This window comes from Salmo trutta, chromosome 40 (assembly GCF_901001165.1).
Source record: "Salmo trutta chromosome 40, fSalTru1.1, whole genome shotgun sequence".
NCBI lineage: Eukaryota > Metazoa > Chordata > Actinopteri > Salmoniformes > Salmonidae > Salmo > Salmo trutta.
The window spans coordinates 16641896-16664961 of NC_042996.1; the positions used below are offsets into that span (position 1 = coordinate 16641896).

The 23066-nt window shown below is 42.3% G+C and overlaps 1 protein-coding gene across 1 annotated transcript; it reads left to right on the top strand.

The window, feature by feature from the left end:
- Positions 1-23060, top strand: LOC115180208 (ethanolamine kinase 1). The gene is made up of 8 exons (XM_029742108.1): positions 1-298; positions 10439-10698; positions 11351-11491; positions 12467-12609; positions 16261-16344; positions 16741-16901; positions 19124-19197; positions 19675-23060. The coding sequence occupies exons 1-8, from the start codon at positions 152-154 to the stop codon at positions 19745-19747; spliced, it is 1083 nt and encodes a 360-aa protein (XP_029597968.1). The 5' UTR covers positions 1-151; the 3' UTR covers positions 19748-23060.
- The last annotated feature ends 6 nt before the right edge of the window (positions 23061-23066 follow it).

Here is a 23066-nt window from a genome sequence, read left to right on the forward strand (position 1 = left end):
CGGTCATTTTTATGGGTGGGATTTTCTGAGAGGAGTTGCCGCACTAGAAGCGAGTAGATTTTTAACCTCCGCAGCCAAGCAAGAGTTCATACAAACGCATTTGCAGCCGCCTACAGTGAACTACTTGTCAATTTAGACGGAACCTTTCATTATGGCCAACTACATTCACGTACCCGACGAGGCGCCCGCTGTACCCAAAATAGATGTCACATTAGACGAGAACGATTACAGATCTGGTGCATTGAGACTAATCAAGGAACTGAGACCGTTCTGGAAACCATCCGAGGTCAAAATGAAGGTATTAAACTTGTCACATTCGACGTATTCCATTTCTAATATGTTTCTACGATGACGGTAGGAGACTAGACAGTCGTCATCTGTCGCATACTGCTTACCAGGCAGCTATTACATAATTGTGAAACTGGAGGTGTTGCGCCTTTTTAAATAGAAGCTGCGTCAACTTGCTAGCTAGCAACAGTGTAGCATACAAGCCAGCCGATTGACGAATGTATCGAGGCAGTAGAATTCACAGGCCCTTTGCTTGACGTAGTTTGCCTGATCTAGTAAGATAAGCAACTCACTGTCCGTTCTGTATCACATCAAGAGATTGCAACAAAGCATATATCAAATTCAAGGATATTATAGGCGTCATCATGCACAAAACACAACTGGCCAGCTATGCATATGATCTGGTGCCAATTTTCTTATGTCGTTGTAATATTAAGTGCCATTCTACGATTGCAAGACTAGATACAACTTCCAGGAATCTATGATTACGAGTAGTGGGACTGGTTGCCAAGTAACGTTACCTCAACTCCAACAAGGAGCTGAGCGCAGACTAGCTCTTGAAAACCCTTCAGCCACATTACATTCGCCCACATTTGGCGCCCGTGTAAACTACAATTCCGACGCTGTGTTTTAACGTTTTTAAAAACGTCAATAACCATCGCTTTCGAAAAGGTTTTCGAATCATTCGGGTATACCCCTTGTCTTTAATGTCAGAGATAAATACACTTTAAAAAAAAAGAGAGCTACTTACTGTAACAGTTTTCCACAAATCCAGTCAACGCTTGCCTCCAGTGGACCAACTACACTTCCTCTCCTGTTAGCGTACCCGCTAGATGTCTAATTAGCACAGGTGGCGACGTCTTCCGTAAACAAGCGCTGTAACGTGGAGATATAGCCGTGTGGGAAGACTAACCCTATAAATGTGTGTAGTAATGTATCTGATAGTAACGATACGTTCCAAAACAGTACCGCAGTAACAGTGCGTGTTATTGTTTAGACTAGATCAAGAGTTGGGACTCGTGGAGGTGTACTATGCAGAAATCGCTCAACCATTTCCTGGTTGTTGACAAAACAAGCACGTATCGTTTTAGTCATTGTACCACCTAAAACCGCTGTGAAATCTGTTTTCCATAACCAAAAATATTGTATTTTCAGCTGTTTGAAGCTGGTGTACAAAAGGGAAAAACGGGAAGCATAGAAATAGCGCACATAGAACAGATCTACCGCGTCTTAGACTTGCATTCAATAAGACTGACAACTATAACGCACATTTCTGTGTACATTTTATGGGGTCGCCCAAAAAGATGCATATTGCAGTAAAACTTCACCTATCATCAATGGGCACTAAAGTAGTTCGCATCTATGAATGAGGTAAGCAGACGAGTTTTCTTTTTAAATTAACCTCCGACTCTTGAGTATATGCTTTGATACTTTAAAATTGAAAATTCTTAAACCCTGTAGCAACTGATAATTTAATAACTGCCAATAATGTAATGGGCTCCTACTAATTTTATAACGTTTGCATTTATAAGGTAATACATGCTGATAATTTAATAAATATGCTGAACACAAAGTAATAGTTTTGGCTCATTATTACATTATGCATTAATTATTACATTATAAAGTGGGCAAATGTTTTTTTATCAATAGTGTAATGACTTAAACCAATAATGTAATTACAACTTAAAATGACTGTGTCACTTTTTGGGCAACCTGACTAGAAATGTGAGTTTTATAGATCTGTCATTCTCATTGAAAGTGGTAGTGTTCTATGTGCACTTTTTCTATGCTTCCCGTTCTTAAGTTTGGTTTTTGATTATTTTACTTTGTTTTGTACACCAGCTTCAAACGGATGAAAATCATTTTTGGGGGGTTATGGAAAATATATTTCACAGCGGTTTAGATGGTACAATGACTCTACACTATACGTGCTTGTTTTGTCACATTAAGTGAACTATTAACATTTTAGCAACCAGGAAAAGGTGGAGCGATTAATGCATAGTGCACCTTTAAAGGAAAATGTCAAAAAAACAAATTCACTTCATATTCAACACCACCCCATCAACATCTGTGAAAATATGATTTGAACCAATTATGAGTAGGCATTGTCTACTAATTGGATACTCTTATTTTACTATATTTTTTTACTACAAAATGTAGAAATGCACAATTTTCACATACAATGCATTCGGGAAGTATTCAGAACCCTTCCCCTTTTCCACATTTTCTTATGGTACAGCCTTATTCCAAAATGTATAAAATATTTTTTTTGCCCTCATCAATACCCCATTATGACAAAGCGAAAACAGGTTTTTATATATATATATATATATATATATATAAAAATTCAACCCTTTGCTATGAGACTCAATTAAGCTCAGGTACATCCTGTTTCCATTGATCAGTCTTGAGATGTTTCTACAACTTGATTGGAGTCCACCTGTGGTAAATTCAATTGATTGGACATGATTTGGAAAGGCACACGCCTGTATGTATAAGATCCCCACTGTTGACAGTGCATGTCAGAGCAAAAACCAATCCATGGGATTGAAGGAATTGTCCGTAGAACTCCGAGACAGGATTGTGTCGAGGCACAGATCTGGGGGGAAAGGTACCAAAACATTACAACATTGAAGGTCCCCAAGAACACAGTGGCCTCCATCATTCTTAAATGGAAGAGGTTTGGAACCACCAAGACTCTTTCTAGAGCTGGCTGCCTGGCCAAACTGAGCAATTGGGGGAGAAGGACCTTGGTCAGGGAGGTGACCAAGAACCCGATGATCACTCTGACAGAGCTCTAGAGTTCCTCTGTGGCGAATGGAGAACCTTCCAGAAGGACAGCCATCTCTGCAGCACTCCACCAATCAGGCCTTTGTGGTAGAGTGGCCAGACTCAAGCCACTCCTCAGTAAAAGGCACATGACAGCCTGCTAAAGGACTCTGACCATGATAAACAAAATTGTCTGGTCTGATGAAACCAAGATTGAACTCTTTGGCCTGAATGCCAAGCGTCACGTCTGGAGGAAACCTGGCACCATCTCTACGGTGAAGCATGGTGGTGGCAGCATCATGCTGTGGAGATGTTTCTCAGCGGCAGGGACTGGGAGGCTCGTCAGGATTGTGGGAAAGATGAACAGAGCAAAGTACAGAGATCCTTGCCGAAAACCTGTTCCAGAGCGTTCAGGGCCTCAGTCTGGGGTAAAGGCTCACCTCCCAACAGGATAACGACCCTAAGCACACAGCCAAGACAACTCGAGTGGCGTCAGGAAAAGTCTCAATGTTCTTGAGTGGCCCATTCAGAGCTTGGATTTGAACCGGATCGAACATCTCTTGAGAGACCTGAAAATAACTGTGCAGCTGCACTCCCCATCCAGCATGACAGAGCTTGAGAGGATCTGCAGAGAAGAATGGGAGAAACTCCCCAAATACAGGTGTGCCAAGCTTGTAACATCATGTTTTGAAATGTTATTTTACCCTTATTTATACAGGTTTATTCTCATTGAGATAAATATCTCTTTTCTAAGAGAGACCTGGTCCAATAGCAGCAAGGGGAACAACGTTTCAGACAAACCAAATTACATACACCCACACAACATTAAACAAAACTATAAACACACATACAGTACAACAAAAACATATTACATTTAAAAACACAAACATCTTGACTAAAAACAGCTGGCCTAAAAACAATTACACTTCTATAATATATACGTCAATCAAGTGTTTGAACTCCGCCAACGAAACTAGATCATCACATTTTAAAATGTTCAGGAGAGAATTCCAGGACCACGGTGCTGAGTAACTAAAACTATTTCTACCATGGCCTGTTCTAATTTTTGGTACTGTTAGAAGCAAATCAGAATGGGACCGTAATTGATACTTATTTACTGACCTAACTAAAAAAGAACAGATATGGCCTTATAAATCAGTGTATACCAGTGTTTAAGCCTACGCAAGGTCAATGACGACCAGCCAACAGCGCTGTAGAGATCACAATGATGTGTTAGACGTTTCTGATTTGTAATGAACCTGAGGGCTGCATGATACACTGAATCAAGTGCTCTCAGGGTAGTGGCTGAGGCCTGTGTGTATATATATATAACTAAAACTGACAGTTATGTACATCGACCAGCTCCTTCCTGGCCTCAAAAGAAAAACAAGCCTTATGCCGGTAATAAAATCCTATTCTCAGCTTGAGCTTTCTTATCAAGTTCTCTACATGCACAGTGAAGCTCAGCTTGTCATCAACCCACACACCCAAATATTTGTACACTTTAACTTGCTCTATAGTATGTCCAGCCAATGTAGCAATGACATGATTTGTAACATGCCTGGCATTTGAAAATACCATGCATTTTGTTTTACCTGAATTTAGAATCAGCTTTAAATCATACAGATTCTCTTGTATGATGTTAAATGCTCTTTGGGCATTTTCAAAAGCTAAAGATAAACTACTACCACTTGAATAAAGAACAGTATCATCTGCATAAAATTGAACATCCGCTGTTTCAATAAGATCCCCAATGTTGTTGATATACAAAATGAACAACAGTGGGCCCAAAATATAACCTTGCGGAACACCTGAGCACACCTCTATGGACTCAGATTTGCAACCATCCGCCATTACATATTGTGTACAATTTGATTGGTTTATAAATTACCTATCTAGAGCATGGCCAGTAATTTCACAGCATTTTAACCTTTGCACTAACACAGCATGGTCCATGGTGTCAAAAGCCTTGGACAAATCAATAAAAACAGACACACAATGTAACTTCTTATCAAGAGCACAGTGGATGTCATTTAAAACCTTCAATGTTGCTGAAACAGTGCTGTGGCCAGACCTAAAACCTGATTGCATTCCATTTAAGATATTGTTTTCTTGGAAGTAGGTCTTTAGCTGCCGACTAACTAAGGACTCTAGTACCTTTTGATAGTACAGATAAATTTGACATGGGTCGATAGTTGTCAAGTAGCGAGGGATCTCCACCTTTCAGGAGAGGCAGTACAAAAGCAGATTTCCATAACTTGGGGATTTCCTTAACATCAAGCGTAAGGTTAAAAATACATGTTAAGGGGGGAGCAATGATGTCAGCGGCTAGGTGTAGGAGGCGGGGGTCTAGTTCATCAGGGCCAGGGGATTTTTTTTTAATCAATTTCTTTCAGGGCTTTACACACTTCTGAAACAGAGAAGGATGAAAAGGAAAACCTGGTGAAGGAGTGCACAGGGGTGTCAGGTAAATTTATACGGGGCTCAATTATACCTTTGACCTTTTCAAATAAACTGCCTGCATCTAAAAAATGCTGGTTCAAGGCTTTCAGAATGGAGGTTCTCTCAGTTACAATCTGAGTGTCGACCAACAATTGTTTAGGAAGCTGGGTATCTTTTTTGCACTCCAAACCTTTCACTACTTGCCAAAAGTTGGATGGATTATTTACATTTTGTGAAGTAGATTTCAGGTAGTGGTCTGCTTTCAATTTACGGATCATAGCCACACCCATATTTCGAAGACGTTTAAAAGCCATCCAATCATCTGCCAAACCAGTCCCTCTTGCTTTAGCCCACATAGCATTTCGTTCCCTTATGATTTTTGTAAGTTCCTTAGTAAACCAAGGGTTCTCTCTGCCCTTAATCCTGATTTTTTTTTTTAAAAGGGGCATGCTTATTGCATACATCCTGGAATACGTTGTGGAAGTAAGAAAAGGCTAGTTCAACGTCAGGGATTAATTCCATTCTATTCCATTCAATGCTAGATACATCATGTAAAAAATACCTTGAATATCAAACCGCTTCCAGTTTCTTTTCGTAGTGACACGTGGAGAATGCTTAGGAATTTTACCATCTCTCACACAGGCAATAGCACAGTGATCACTTATGTAATTTGCAAAAATACCAGAAGCATTAAAACGATGAGGAGTATTGGTCAAGATCAAATCAATCAAAGAGGATATTTTATATTCAACCTAGTTACACTGTTGACAATCTGAGTAAGATTGTAGGTATTGCACAGAATTTTAAGTTGGTCAGAGCTAGATGTTAGCCAGTCCTGATTCAGATCACCCATCAGGACAAACTCAGAATTTACAGTCTGTGATAACAATCTGAAAATACAATCCAGAGAGCCAGCAGTAGCAGATGGAGGTCTATAACGGCAAGATACAACAATATTTCAAGATGAGCCAAGGTTTAGGTTCAAAGACAGATATTCAAATTGCTTAGGTTTAGTAACAGAAGTCAGAATGACCACAGAGAACTTGTCTTTTACATATACAGCAACACCACCACCCTTAGATTTACCATCTGTACGAAAAACATTGTAACCATTTATGCCAATATTTTTGTCTGTAATAGATTTTTTTAAGCCAGGTTTCAGAAAGCCTAAATACATCCGGGTCGGCAGTTTTTATCCATTTATTACACAAAATCAAGCTTCGGCAGAAGGCTTCTTACATTCGTATGCAAAAACTTCAGGCCACTCTGACTACTTAATTCGGCCAGGGGTAAGAATGTCAGGACCTGGATTAGACTGGACATTTCCAGACAAAAGAAGCAGCAAGATAATGGCAAGTCTAGATCGAGGGTTACAACATTTGGAGTTAGACAGCACTTGAAAGAGAATCCATAGTCACCAGAGTCTTTAACGCCACATATTTCAGGAGATGTGTGAAGTCCAGAAACATGGTGAAGTACCAAGAGAACAGTCCTGACATGTAAGCTCTAGAGTCCGATTTCTCCCATATTGTTCGGGAGAAATGCGAGTAGTTCTCATGTGCATTTCCGGAGCAAGCATGGAGAAACCCCATGCTTGCTCCGGAAATGCACATGAGAACTACACAATACTCAAGAAGACTTGAGGATGTAATCGCTACCAAAGCAGCTTCAACAAAGTACTGAGTAAAGGGTCTTATGTGATATTTTTTATTTTTTACAACTATAATACATTTGCAAAAAATTCTATAAGCATGTTTTTGTTTTGTTATTATGGGGTATTGTGTGTAGATTAAGGGGGGGGGGGGACAATTTAATCAATTTTAGAATAAGGCTATAATGTAACAAAATGTGGAAAAAGTCAAGGTCTGAATACTTTCTGAATGCACTGTATGTGGATGTTGGGGTCGTGCTGGAGATGAAGTTGAACAGTTAAGAAATGTCCCTTTAAGTGTCACACTTAAGGAACACTGCATTTGCATTCATTGCCACAACAGCAAATGCACATGTGCCAATTGAATCTCAACAAGGAAATGGTCTGTGGTTTTATTTGATTAACATTTTATTAAAAAGTATGGATTTCAGCAAACAGGTACGCAACAACAGAGGACAAACAGGTACTCGGTAAGGGTTTAAGAGTTTACATTTTTTAAGTGTCTCCACATAGCGACTCGAAGGAGTCAGACGTTCATTAAAATAAAAATAAAAACCTCTAGTCTGAGCTCAGCTCTGTGGAGGAGTTGAGGTACTTGGCAAAGGGACCACGGGAGGTTTAAAAGTCTGAATTTTTGCCTGGTCTGTTTTGTGCACTGTACTGTTTTGGGGAGAGCTGTGGTCAGAAGGGAGGGGTTCTCTGGGACTTCCCTGACGACTTGTGCTAAGACTAATACATTTTTGAGGATTGTCAGTCTTCTAGTCTTATTTATTATTTTATCTTGAAGATATGATAATATCGTATTGTGAGGTCCTTGGCAATTCCCAACCGAGTAACAAGGTAGTCCGAGTTTCTCCCGGGCTCTTCGTGATTAAAGTTGGGCTAGTCTAAATGATGAACACACTTCTGAGAATGGAAACATTACCTAGTTGGCAATTTGCATCAGGAAATGGGTTTTGCCATTAACTCGCCTTATGACTCACTAGTCATGTGGTTTGTTCATGGCAAACTTTCACTAACCCACCACACAGGTTTACACCACCTAGCTTATGTAAACAAATAGAACAAGCCTGTTATGCATGCTGATCGTAAAAGCGGGCGGCATGGTAAGACTCAGTGACCATACAAGAGTGGCACAATTGGGACAATTTCAGTTTCCGCCTCCTAAATAAAAACATAATTGAAGGCGGGGGAGTGGTCATCTTGATGAACACAGAATGGAGGTGTGGTTTCTCTATGTAAACACAGCTTTAGGGGGGGTGTTGTGGGCAGGGTAGACACACACACAACCGCACTGCCTATTTGCATTCACAAAGCAAGGACTCAGCACATGCCAGCCATTGCTTGCTCCTGCAAAATAAAATTCCGGACGTGCCTCTACGCTCATGGTCAATCCCTGATAGTGTATGCGATTAGGGGTGGAATGCCTGCCCCCAGACAACCACCCAGACAATTCCTCTTTTCCATCAATGTGTTCTGGGGTCCTTTTTTTGTTTTTCCATCAGATCTGAAATCAATTGACACCCTATAAAAGGATCCATAGAATTCAGTCCCAGGATGAAAATTATACTACAGTAGGTGGCAGCATACTGTTTGTGGATGGTAGAGGTCCAGAGGACCGCACTTGTTGGCATATTCGTATTTAGAAAGGTCCTCATCTGTAGTATTAATAGAAAGATAAGAAAGCTGCCTACCTGACAGGAAGTCAACTGTACCTGTAGTAAATCGGCTATATAATAGGGGCCTATAGCCATCCCTGTTATGAAAACCTGCATGACTGGACATAAGCCTCTAAATAACTGAGTGAATTGTCCTAAAACTCAGCAAGAAAAGAAACATCCCTTTTTCAGGACCCTGTCTTTCAAAGATAATTTGTGAAAATCCAAATAACTTCACATATCTTCATTGTAAAGGGGTTAAACACTGTTTCCCATGCTTGTTCAATGAGCCAGAAACAATTAATTAACATGCACCTGTGGAACGGTCGTTAAGACACTAACAGCTTACAGACGGTAGGCAATTAAGGTCACAGTTATGAAAACTTAGGACACTAAAGAGGCCTTTCTACTGACTTTGAAAAACACTAAAAGAAAGATGCCCAGGGTCCCTGCTCATCTGCGTGAATGTGCCTTAGGCATGCTGCAAGGAGGCATGAGGACGGCAGATGTGGCCAGGGCAATAAGTTGCAATGTCTGTACTGTGAGACACCTAAGACAGCGCTACAGGGAGACAGGACAGACAACTGATCATCCCCGCAGTGGCAGACCACGTGTAACACCTGCACAGGATCGGTACATCTGAACATCACACCTGCGGGACAGGTACAGGATGGCAACAACAACTGCCCGAGTTACACCAGGAACGTACAATCCCTCCATCAGTGCTCAGAATGTCCGCAATAGGCTTAGAGAATCTGGACTGAGGCCCTCACCAGACATCACCAGCAACAACATCACCTATGGGCACAAACCCACCGTCTCTGGACCATTGTCGGATTTGCGTTTATTGTTACACAGAGGCCTGTACTCTGGAGCGGGATCGAGGTGGAGGGTCCGTCATGGTCTGTGGCGGTGTGTCACAGCATCATTGGACTGAGCTTGTTGTCATTGCAGGCAATCTCAACGCTGTGCGTTACAGGGAAGACATCCTCCTCCCTCATGTGGTACCCTTCCTGCAGGCTCATCCTGACATGACCCTCCAGCATGACAATGCCACCAGCCATACTGCTCGTTCTGTGCGTGATTTCCTGCAAGACAGGAATGTCAGTGTTCTGCCATGGCCAGCAAAGAGCCCAGATCTCAATCCCATTGAGCACGTCTGGGACCTGTTGGATCAGAGGGTGAGGGCTAGGGCCATCCCCCCCAGAAATGTCTGGGAACTTGCAGGTGCCTTGGTGGAAGAGTGGTGTAACATCTCACAACAAGAACTGGCAAATCTGGTGCAGTCCATGAGGAGGAGATGCACTGCAGTACTTAATGCAGCTGGTGGCCACACCAGATACTGACTGTTACTTTTGATTTTGACCCCCCTTTGTTCAGGGACACATTCAATTTCTGTTAGACACATGACTGTGGAACTTGTTCAGTTTATGTCTCAGTTGTTGAATCTTGTTATGTTCATTCAAACATTTACACATGTTAAGTTTGCTGAAAATAAATGCAGTTCACAGTGAGAGGATGTTTCTTTTTATGTTGAGTTTATATATATTTATTTTATACTGAGGCATTGGATGTGCTGATGCCCAATTGCAATAATTTGTTTACCAATCGTCCCTTTTTCCTCTATCAGTTCTTCACAGATGGAATCACCAATAAGTTGCTGGGCTGCTACGTGGGCGGGGTCATGCAGGATGTGGTCCTGGTGCGTATCTACGGCAACAAGACGGAGCTGTTTGTGGACCGGGAGAACGAGGTGAAGAGTTTCCGGACGCTCCACGCACACCGCTGCGCCCCGCGTCTCTACTGTACCTTCAACAACGGCCTCTGCTATGAGTTCCTACAGGGCCAGGCACTGGAACCCGAACACATCCGCAGCCTGCCCACGTCCAGGTACAGCGACAGTTAGCCAACCGCGTCGAGTACAACTACCAGGCCCTAATCTTAGCAGAACTACTGCCACACTATACACGCAGTGCTCTACATACACCACACCTTTGAAAACATAGTCGGGTGAAACCACAGTATGCCAGCACTTTCCACATGCCATAGTCTTTGGCAATGTAAGGTGGGGTATGTCTGTGCCTAATATATGGGTGAGTCAGTAAGGAAAGCTAATGTGACTTGTTCCCTCGAGGAACGTTCCTAGCAGTAGAAACATGGGACATAGACAGTTACAGGTCAGGAGTGTGATTGAAAGCTCATCCTGGATCTATGCTCACAGAACCATTCTTTAGGTAACCTGTTCTTTCGCCAACGCTCCAGGGCTATGCATTCAGTTCACATGTGTCCAATATCAGGTACACCGATGTACGTAGACAAATATAGCCTCACCCATAGGTGTAAACTCACCTTAAGCTTAGTGAGTTGACAGTCTTGGGTTACTCCGATGACCTGACTTTCATTCAATTCTGGGATTCTTTACAAATATGGCCTCTAGTGTATAAGCCAATAATGAAGTAAGAGTTTTACAGTCTTGGCCTCTAGAATTTGGTCCCTCCTCAACTCCCTATCGCCAACTCACATCGCTTCCACCACCCTACAGGCTCATCGCGAGGCAGCTGGCTAAGTACCATGCCATCCATGCTCACAACGGATGGGTGCCCCAGTCAGACCTGTGGCTCACAATGGGCAAGTACTTCGCCCTGGTGCCCAAGTTCTTCCAAGACCCAGAGATGAACATGAGGTGAGTGGTGTAGATAAAGAAATGAACTGGGTCCCAATATCCAAACGTGCATGGTACGGAGTATGAAGGCCTGTGTTGGTGTATTCATGCCACGCACACTGAATAGTATGCTAGTTGAGCTATTGGGACATAGTCGAGGTCTAGGTAGGAGGACTGCGATATCTTAGTAGGGACACATGAAATCTGTTGGAGGTTTCTCAATAACTTTTAACGTTATAAAACGTATTATTGATGCTTGAATATTTTTCATCCACCTATTTCCTACTTTAAGACATTAATGGGGCCAGAAGGTTTTTGTAGGTAATGTCTGGTTACATAATGATGAGGAATAACTCCCTGGGGCTCTAGTCTGGAACTTTCCATCATGGAACACTAGAGTTATATGAGAGATGCTTGTCCTGTGACCTCTGGCATGCCTGAGCGATTGCACAGTGAGTGTCTGCCGCTCCTCAGTTTCACCAGGTGTGTTTACCTGAAGAGGACGAGCCCCCTGTCACTCAAACCACACCCACTATTCAAGAACAATATGTACTGTTGCCTAGTTAAATAAAAAATACTGTACTGTTTTTTTTTTGTTCAGTATGTTGTCAAACCACACCCACTATTCATGAACAATATGTACTGTTGCCTAGTTAAATAAAAAAAATACTGTACTGTTTTTTTTTTTTTTTTTTGGTATGTTGACCGTTTTAATAAAGTCATGTGGATTGGAGATTATGCTCTATGCTTGGAGTTTCAAGCCTATAAAGGACTCCTCTATGCAGTTGTAGTTTATTGATCTGAGATCATGCATTAATGAGTTTACTCTTGACTGATGTCCGTTTTCTAGTAGATTCCAACCCTCTTTTATTGGTCCGATATGGAACAATAATACTGTATCTCTGAGATTGCGCAACACCTCTACTTCTTTCCCTGTGTACTTCTGTAAAGTGTAATCTCTCCCTCTTTCTACCTCCACCCTCTCTCCATCCCCAGGTTAAACAGTGAGGTGCCCAGTCGAAGGCGACTGAGGGAAGAGATGGTGTGGATGCAGCAGAGTCTGTCTGTGCTGGGCTCTCCTGTAGTCCTCTGCCACAACGACCTGCTGTGTAAGAACATAATCTATAATCAGCAAGGAGGTGAGTCTCACCCTGCGTGCCCAAACATACTGCACCTAGCTACTATTGCACTGTCCACCACTACCCAGTCACAGGTAGGCTTGATTTCATATACTGCACCAGAGTTTGGGGTCAATTCCATTTTTAAATTCAGTCCATTCAGGAAGTCGACTGAAATTCTGATTTTCCACATTGAGGAGAAATTGAATTTGTTTCGTTCTGGAGTTCAAATAGATTTGAGGCACTGCACTACTGCTCTGCACGACATTCTCCCAGTCAAAAGCCACAAACCACAGGAAGGACTGACCATAGTGCTCAGTTGGTAAAACATTTGAGAGAACATTCTGAAACTGAGGAGGTATGAAGTACCCAAACTTGATAAATTGGCTTATTTTGGTTTCTGTTTCAAAGTGTTTTCTCCTGTTTTTCTCAACTGAACAGGGCCCTGGCTTTAGTGCATCTTGTGTAGTCAATTACCATCACAGAGCCGACAGGCTTTGCCCATCATGTCATGCTAGCTAAAGGGTGGGAAGGGAGGGAGCTCCGTATCCCATTCATCAATACATGTTTTTATTTGTGGTCCTTTGGGAATGCTGTTTTGTTTGTGTTGTGAATGCCTTTGGTACTAACGGCCGCCCGTGTTCAAAGCAGATGCAAGTAGAAATGGTCTCTCAAACCAGACCTGCCACGTGGCCATTGGTTGCAGAGGGAGTGGTGAGTGTTTTTACCTGAGGCTAAGGTGAGGGAGAGCATTCTTACCTGAGGCTAAGGTGAGGGAGAGCATTCTTACCTGAGGCTAAGGTGAGGGAGAGGGATTCAGCTGATTTTTTTACCTGAGAAAACATGGGATTGAGGGAGAGCGCTGTTTACCCCTTCGCTGATCGGTTCAGCAAGGGGCGGGGTGATCTCACAGCTCCTTGTGCCAAGCTTTTCTCCTAGGAGTGACAGGCGGGAGCGGCTGGCCAGCCAGAGGGAGGGTTGACAGACAGACAGACCCAGTTCAGAACACGCCACTGTTCTACGCCACAGCTCTCCGCTCAGAGTAGCAGGAGGCGCTACCTCACTCCTTTCACTCAGACAGCGACTGGCCGCTCTGTGTTAGCTAGCTCAGTGCACCATTAGCTCTTTTTACTTTCACTCAGTGACTGATGGCTCTTGCAGTGCTAGCTCTTTACCATACTGTTATCCAACACAGTGCTAGCTCTTTAACATACTGTTATCCAACACAGTGCTAGCTCTTTACCATACTGTTATCCAACACAGTGCTAGCTCTTTACCATACTGTTATCCAACACAGTGCTAGCTCTTTACCATACTGTTATCCAACACAGTGCTGGCTCTTTACCATACTGTTATCCAACACAGTGCTGGCTCTTTACCATACTGTTATCCAACACAGTGCTAGCTCTTTACCATACTGTTATCCAACACAGTGCTAGCTCTTTACCATACTGTTATCCAACACAGTGCTAGCTCTTTACCATACTGTTATCCAACACAGTGCTAGCTCTTTACCATACTGTTATCCAACACAGTGCTAGCTCTTTACCATACTGTTATCCAACACAGTGCTAGCTCTTTACCATACTGTTATCCAACACAGTGCTAGCTCTTTACCATACTGTTATCCAACACAGTGCTAGACCACACCTGGCTTACATGGTGACAGGGTAGCTCTTTACTGTGTTATGAGAGGGAGGAGAGGGAAACCCCAAGCTTCAGCAATAACAAAAAAGAATCACAGAAAACATAACTAACTTCAGTGAAAGTGTAGGCAGAGCACACAGCTCTTTCAACCACAGTCTCTCAGTGACAGTTTAGTACTCTCTCTCTCTCTCTCTCTCTCTGTCTGTGAGAGCAGAGGGAAGCCTCTTCCTTCCAACAATAACACAAACGGTTTACCCTCTGAAAGTGAAAGGTTAGGGAAACTGATTTAAGATGTTTACAAGAGTCGTTTCAGTTCACCCAGTAAGAGAGCAGGATTGTTTCTCATTCAGCTGAGTAACAGTGTCCTCCCTTTCTTTTCCCAGGGCCTCGTTGCTCTGTTTATCTTTCTGCTCTGTCAGGTGATGAAGGGAGAGAAGTAGTCAAATTCTTTCCCAAGTCCCTGAGACTCAAACCTGTGGTGCTTAGCTTACAACAGGAAGCCACTCAATTATCTCATTTGCATAGGTGCAGGGAGGTGTCGTGCCATTGGGTCCCACGTGGACCAATCAAAGTTTAGCTTTGAAGGTGCCTGTTGCGAAAAGGGAGAGAAGTGTGAGAGACCGAAGGAGAGAGTTGGCAGTTTCTGCAGTTTGTGTGACTGGTTGTGTGTGAATATGTGAGAGAGTGTGTGTCTGTGTCTGTGTGTGTGTGATGGATGTGAGTTTGCCCAAACCTTTTCGTCTGCTGTACAGGGCTACTAGCCACTGACTGGAGGTGTTCTGTTGTGTCCTGCTAGGACCGCCCGGCGTCCGGTAACCATCTCACGTGTCTTTACTAAGTCAACCTCAAACACACACCAAAACACTCATATACACACACTGTATGTCGAACTGTACTGACAAACACACATCATTTGGAATTTAGGGTGCTTCATAGTAAATCAAATGCTAAAAGGACAAAGACCCTAAAGCATTTGAAAGGGTATTTTTTGTTGTTGTCAGGGAGAGCGTTAAAACAGCTCTTTCTAGTTAGATCTGGGGGTAAGGCTTTGTATGTTGACATCCCCTCATGCAGTACTGTTTCTTTTCTAGAGGGCAGTGTTGCATCTCTTTACCTCCCAACACCACATTCCTTCTGCATGGCGCCTCTGTTTCCATCTTTCCACCACAATCACTTTCTCAACGCATGACCTTTTACCCAATCAATTCCACTGCAAGTTCCACAACGGCATATGAACCAAACTAACCCAATATAAACTTGCCGTGGAAAGTGATATAGACATCCTTACTTTTTTTTAAATGACACATTATTCCTCTGTGTATAATAGCTTCTGTGTGAGCTAATTTGTTTGTGAAGCCAGTCAGGAGATTTCCTGGAATAAGTTGATAACAGACTATTTGTCTACGGAATTGGATAATCCAATCCATTTTCCAATCACATGACTGGCTCCTGTAGCCTATATTGGGATTGTGTTCACCCTACATAATGGCAGAAAAAATGGAAGTGAAACCAAGAAGGAGAACAATAAAATCTATTTTGAAAATCAGTTCTCAACTTTTTCCAGAACACTTTGAAATTCAAACTGGGTGGAAGCTGGTCCTACATCAATGTTATTTATTTTTTAGCTCACTCATCTGGCTGTTATATAACATGACAACCACTGTCATGACCACGCTAGTCAGAGGAATCGGCTAAAGCACATTTACTTGTTTGGGACCAGGTGAACTGCATGTCTGCATCAATTAGGCCTATATGTCTGTCTATCTGCCCACTTTCTATGTGTCTGCATTTATATCAACTTCCTTGTCTTCGTTATCTCGAAACATTCTCTCTTCCCTTCAAAATGCAAACTCTTACTCCTCAACCCCAGAGACCAAAAGTATTTACAGTAGGTTGTCAGTGAGGCATCAGAACCACTTAGACTAGAGGGATGATAATGGGTTAATAATGCACAGCTTTATCATTAATAATGTGACTGGTCTCTGTCCTGTACTAAACAAACCTTCCTCTCTCTGCTCCTTTCAGAAAATGTCAAGTTCATTGACTACGAATACGCTGGGTACAATTACCAAGCCTATGACATTGGGAACCACTTCAATGAATTTGCAGGTAAGAGAGTGTGTGTGTGTGGGGTCACTTTGCCAAGTGCGACTGGTCATTTTATAAAGTCCTGCCTGTACGTGTTGTGGTCCTCTGTAGCTTGGTAGAGCATGGCGATGCCAGGATAGTGGCTTCTATTCTGTATTTCTGCCCCATGAACAAGGCAGTTAACCCACTGTTCCCCGGTAGGATGTCATTGTAAATAAGAATTTGTTCTTAACTGGCTTGCCTAGTTAAATAAAAAAATTCCCAGGACCACTCTGAAAATATATGCCTGCTTTGGATAAAAGCATCTGCTAAGTGACATATTACTATATTATGGTCAGCGTGTTTAGCTTGTGTTCGGTCATTGTACTAAGCATTTGTGTGTTTTGACCTTTTACCTGGCGTGTGTGTCCTGTGTAGGCCTGAATGAGGTGGACTACAGCCACTACCCAGAGCGGAGTTTGCAGCTGCAGTGGCTGCACTCCTACCTGGAGGCCTATAAGGAACACAAAGGTCAAGGGTCAGAGGTCACTGAGACAGAGGTGGAGGTGCTCTACGTACAGGTCAACCGCTTCTCCCTGGTGAGTTCACGTCTCCTTTTTTGTGTGGTTGATCTGTGGTTTACGCCCAAGACGAAGTTGGTGAACCTTCGTACGTTTGTCACATTTTTATTTGAGTTTTGTTTACAAGATGAAGTATTAGACCGATTGTTTAGTGAGACTTTGACACAGGGAAATCAGTAAAGTTGAAAGGCTCTTTTGAAGCTTTTCACAAGGAGATCTTCAATGCCAGTCATGTCCGTCTGTTTGATGTTCTCAGGTCGAAGGGCCGAGCAGTGATCCCCTCCGCTCTTCTCCGCTCAATTCTTTCAGAGAAGCGACACAATGTACCCAACACAAATCAATTGCACAAGGATGTGTGTGTTAGGGTGAATCGCTCAGGGTTAATTGGTTTGGGCCTTTAATCAATAGTTAGGGCAGTGTAGTCTTGTGTAGAACTGTCTCCCATTGTACCTAGCAGAGACTGTTTCCCTGAACATGTAGACACATCTAGAAGGTACAGTTGAAGTCTGAAGTTTACACCTTAGCCAAATACATTTAAACTCTGTTTTTCACAATTCCTGACATTTAATCCTAGTAAAAATTCTCTGCCTTAGTTCAGTTTGGATCACCACTTTATTTTAAGAATGTGAAATGTCAGAATAATAGTAGAGTGATTTATTTCAGTTTTTATTTCTTTCATCACATTCCCAGTGGGTCAGACGTTTATATACACTCAATTAGTATTTGGTAGCATTGTCTTTAAATTGTTTAACTTGGGTCAAACGTTTCGGGTAGCCTCCCACAACCTTCCACAATAAGTTGGGTGAATTTTGGCCCATTCCTCCTGACAGAGCTGGTGTAACTGAGTCAGGTTTGTAGGCCTCCTTGCTCGCAAGCATGTTGCTTCAATATATCCACATCATTTCCTTTCCTCATGATGCCATATATTTTGTGACGTGCACCAGTCCCTCCTGCAGCAAAGCACCCCCACCCCCAGGTGTTTGGAATTTGCTCCCAAGGATGAACCAGACTTGCGGAGGTCTTTGCTGATTTTGTTTTATTTTCCCATGATGTCAAGCAAAGAGGCACTGAGTTTGAAGGTAGGCCTTGAAATGCATCCACAGGTGCTCCTTCAATTGACTCAAATGATGTCAGTTAGTCTATCAGAAGCATCTAAAGCATGACATCTTCTGGAATTTTTCAAGCTGTTTAAATGCACAGTCAACTTAAATGCACAGTCAACTTAATCTTCTGACCCACTGGAATTGTGATACAGTGAATTATAAGTGAAATGGTCTGTTTGTAAACAATTGTTGGAAAAATTACTTGTGTCATGCACAAAGTAGATGTCCTAACCGACTTGCCAAAACTATAGTTTGTTAACAAGAAATTTGTGGAGTTGTTGAAAAACGAGGTTTAATGACTCCAACCTAAGTGTATGTAAACTTATGACTTCAACTGTATGTACCCTGGGAATTGAAAAGCAGAGGAGAACTTTGAAAGAAACGCGTAGTAAACTTGCAAATGAGACACAAACGAAGCAGGAGAGAGAGCTTTGTAAATATTTCTAATTGACCGTCTGCCTGTTTGCTGTTCAACAGAAGTGCAATAATGGTAATTTATCACAGTACTTTACTCTACAGCTTAGCTGAAGAAAGTTCTGAAGCGTTTGAATAGCAATAGAAGCGTTGCACTGCTTTCAAAGATCAAAGGAGGGACCACGCTAGATCGACTTACTTCTACAATGTCACACAGTGAGAAGTGACCTTGCAAACGTTTTGAAAACGAATGAGAAGACTTAAGCCTCGTTATGGACAATAGAGTCCCTGGGGTTATTATCCATACATTAGCTATACATAGGGGGTAGGGCTGCAAATCCATAGGCTTAACAAACTGCAACAGAAGCTTGCTGTATAAGGTTTTGAAGTAGGGAGACTATAGCAGCCTCCTTTTGTCCTGAATCTACATTCTAGAATTCTCATTTTGCACCGTCAGTGGTAACACCCTCCTGGGCGACGATCCCAACGCCACTTGACTCTCCTTACATCCTCCTTTGGTAACTACACTCACGTATGTTTACTGTAGATAGAAGTGGTAGCCTTGGTTTCGCTCTCTTTCAGCAGTAGGCAACACCTTTGTTGGTTGTCACTATGGGATTTGTTGTGTTTGGTGTGACAATGGTGTTGGTTAAAGATTTCCATTCCTTTCAGGACTATGAACACTGACCCACGTTAAATAACCTGACTATCCCATTTCTCCAGGCATCTCATTTCTTCTGGGGCCTATGGGCTCTGATTCAGGCAGCGTTCTCCACCATTGATTTTGACTTCCTGGGGTAAGTGGCTTCAGAAATGTACGTTTTTATCCAGAGACAAGTCGAGAGCTTGGCACTTTTAAGGTTCTATCTGCAAAAATGTGATTCTGAGATACTTGGCTTTAGAGTTCCGAACCCTCATTGGTTTGAATGGTGTCAGCAGTTTTTTATCTTGTATTCATTTCAACTTGAATTCAGGTATTTAGAGTACTATATAGGTAGATAACATTGAACAGAACAAGGCTTCGTCAATAACAAAATTTTACCCATAATGCAGATAGTCCCAAGCTCTCAGAGACATGCCATTACAGCCATAGCAGATATAGCATATTTATAGTTTCTGTAATAATGTAAGTTGTTGAGTACTTTGTTTCACTCTGAATGACTACTTATGACCTTCTGATGTTATGCCCTTACGCAGCATCTTGTTTTCTTATGACGCGTTGACACTTGATATCTTGTTACTAACGCTGACGTACGCTGGCTCGCTCCTTTCAGATACGCAGTCCTTCGCTTCAGCCAGTACTTCAAGATGAAGCCAGAAGTTGCAGCGCTGCACTTTCCAGAATAAAAGTCCTTCTCCCTATCTGGTCCTCATGTCCACCGTAGAGTGCCCTCTAGGGGGTGTCGGAAAGAAGACCCGGAGAGAGCCCAGTCCACGCTTCCTGTGGATTTCATTCGGCACTCACTAGAGACTCATAGAACCCTATGGGAACTCATAGAACTATATTAGAAGTCATAGAACCCTTTGAGAACTCATAGAACCCTTTGAGAACTCATAGAACCCTTTGAGAACTCATAGAACCCTTTGAGAACTCATAGAACCCTTTGAGAACTCATAGAACCCTTTGAGAACTCCTAGCTGTTAGAAACCATGACTCACCATCCATTGACACTCCACAGGGCCAAATCCATAACATCACTGCTACAGACAGATCCCTACCTAGCTCGCCATAGAAGCCTAGAACCATGCACTTCATCATAAAGACTAGTCTTTAAGACCCAGTCCTCCAAAATGTCTATAAATATGCAAGAAGAAGAAAGAAAAAAAAAAAAAACTCATGTCTATTTTTGTTAAGAACAACCAAATGAAAACAGTGCCATGTAAAGTATGATGAATTCAGTGTGACATTCCAGTAGCATCTCTCACCCCCAGTCTGTGCCCGCCCACAGGGGTAGCTCACAACAGAGGAGACCTGGACCAACTCTGGAACTTGTCTCCTGTGTTGTGCTGCTGATTGACTGGGAATATTAGTGTGTGCGGGCTCACTCCGAGCCATTCCTATTGGATATATACATCTCTTGTCTGGGCTCACTGGTCCATTGATTATTTAGTCACCATTATATCTGTTGGTTTAATGGTAGGCTATGTAGCAATGTAGCAAGTTACAAATGTGTTGGTGCATCTGGTATAGTCACCAATGTATATTTGTTGGTCGAATGGTTAGATTCACTTATGTACTTTCTCCTAGTTAACAAACAGGAGCGTATCCATCTTGTTTACATTCTGTTCAGCTGACTGAAACGACGTCCGCTTCCCTACCTTTACTGGGCTGTAGTTTGATTAAAGGGAAATGTCGTCCTGATGACGGCCAGGAGTGTTTCCTGACCATTTCCTGGAAAAACTCTGACCAGGAGAAACTCTGGGCCTGGGGCCTTGTGGTCCGGAAACCCTCCGCGCCCTGGTCATGACTATGTTGTGTTCACTGTATAAAGTCATTTAGATTTCACTTTTTGTTTTATCATGTAACCTCATGGAGCAGTTGCATTTGGCTAGACTCAGCCTAGTCCTGGACTAAAAGGCACTTTCAATGGAGAGTTGATGTTCAGTGGCGTCACCATTTGAAGTGATTTTAAGTCGAGGATTATAGGCGTCACCTGGTTTATTGTTGCCTGGCTACCCATCCACAACACTCTGGCCAACTGAAGTTTCTTTTCCATGATGAGTGTGGATTTGCTTCCCTCCCTGAGGATTTCTAGAATGTGAACGCACTCTGACCGTTCTGATTGTTCCCAGAAACCGATGGGTTGGGCCAGATCCGGGCCGACATGGACGACGTTATCAACTTCGGTACTGGTTAGATTTTGTTAGACGATCCAATCGCTGATTTAATTTGTTTTGTACAATGCCCCTCATTTTGAAGTCACACAAGCGACTTCTAGGATGGCAGTTTCAGACTGAATGTATGTAGCGATTTGATAGAGCAGCGCAATTAAATTCAGGGTGAGTTGTCTGACAAGGTTTACTGCAACTGCCTGTGAGACAACTGAGGTAAGACCTATGATTGGAGGACCAATGGCTTTGGTAGCGAGTGTCTTTGAAAGACATGTATCTTTGTCTGAAAGATTCTAACAGTGTAGTACTTGTCTTTGTCTGTTTATAATGTATGTGCTGCTTGGTTCTGGAAGTTGTTTATGACAAAAAGTTCATCTAATAGGTAAAAACCAACCTATACCAAAGTGCTGTTTTTTTTTGCTTGTACATAATTGCACATTGTATTTTTCCATTTACAAATAATATTGATAATGTACAATATTTACTTTTTAAAGTGCAGTTTTATACCCATTTAAGTGATGAACTGTTTTCTGACTGGGAGGTCTTGGAGAGTATGTTAGGAGTGTGTTAAAACAGCTTCAACGTTAGTCAGGGCAGATCTGTGTGGTCACTGTACAGACGCCTGAATGAAGAGACCACCTTGATAGGCTGCTGAAATAGCACCCTAATCCCTACATAGTGCACTACTTTTGACCAGGTCCTATGGGGCGCAGTGTATAGGGAATATGGTGCCATTTCGGATATAGACAGACTATATTTTCCATTCATACTCAGCACTTCCATGCCAACGGTATCAGTCCGCAGACTTGCAGCCGGTGTCCTATGGGGTGCTAAGCACCTGTGAGAACCACATTTGAAGGCACCTTTCAGGAAGCGGCTGCGAGTCTGCAGACCTATGCCTCTCCCCATATCCTACTGTTGCTCCTGACCTGTGCAGCCCTCTGCATGTTAAGTTAACCCCATCTACTGTAGCGAAGAAACCACAAACTGGGAAGTCGGACAGGCATTATGGTATATGCCTGTCTTAACTCTGTGTTCACTTTTTTTAGTTTTGAGCATGACTTTTTTTTTTGATGTGGCTTTATTTAATAGTAATCAACATTTCTGTTTTCTGGGTCTATGACGGTAGGTCTATGTTCCTTCACTGGGAAATGGAGGACGAGTCAGAAATTGGTTGTTGTTGATCAGATCCTAACTTGAGAGATGTTGTGCGCTAAGTTACTCAACTTTTGTGAATGTTCTCTGCTGACATAAGTGCATGGATTTATGAAAAGGTTTAATTTACACTTGACTCAAGTTAGGGTTGTGTCCTTTAGAATCATGTCTGTGTTGTCCTCTTGTCTGCAGACCTTGCCATGTTTTTAACCACCCAGGGTCCACAAATAGTGCTGATATATACTGTCGCCTACACGTTCGCTATAATGTTAAAAAGGAATCATAAACACTCCGCAACGCAAGTCTGATTCCCTGTTGAGTTTCATTCTGAAATGAACACAAGACCACTGTAAAAAAAAAGAAAAAAGAAAGCTTGTAAAAAGCAACAACACTTTCAGCTTGACTCAATACTGGTCTGCTTCTTTAAAACTTGTATAAATGCACTCCATTATCTCTTCTCTGGCATTTGTAGCATATGTGTATATGTACATTTCAAAATCAAATGTAATATCTTTGCTTGAACTGTCAAATGTGAATGACTGTACATAGAGGGAGTTGTTTTTCTAAACATTGCTCTAACGTCAAGTAGTCTTTTGTTTAACTGTGAAATAAGCAGACTTTTGAATACTGTACACAAGTGCTTTGAAAGGAGATTAAAGTCTATTACCCTGTCCTTTTT

Excerpts from the sequence above, each read along its gene's own strand:
- LOC115180208 (XM_029742108.1), top strand. The coding sequence starts at position 152 with ATGGCCAACTACATTCACGTACCCGACGAGGCGCCCGCTGTACCCAAA. Across the intron at positions 11,492-12,466 it reads GACCCAGAGATGAACATGAG|GTTAAACAGTGAGGTGCCCA; the intron begins GTGAGTGGTGTA and ends CTCCATCCCCAG. Across the intron at positions 12,610-16,260 it reads AATCTATAATCAGCAAGGAG|AAAATGTCAAGTTCATTGAC; the intron begins GTGAGTCTCACC and ends TGCTCCTTTCAG.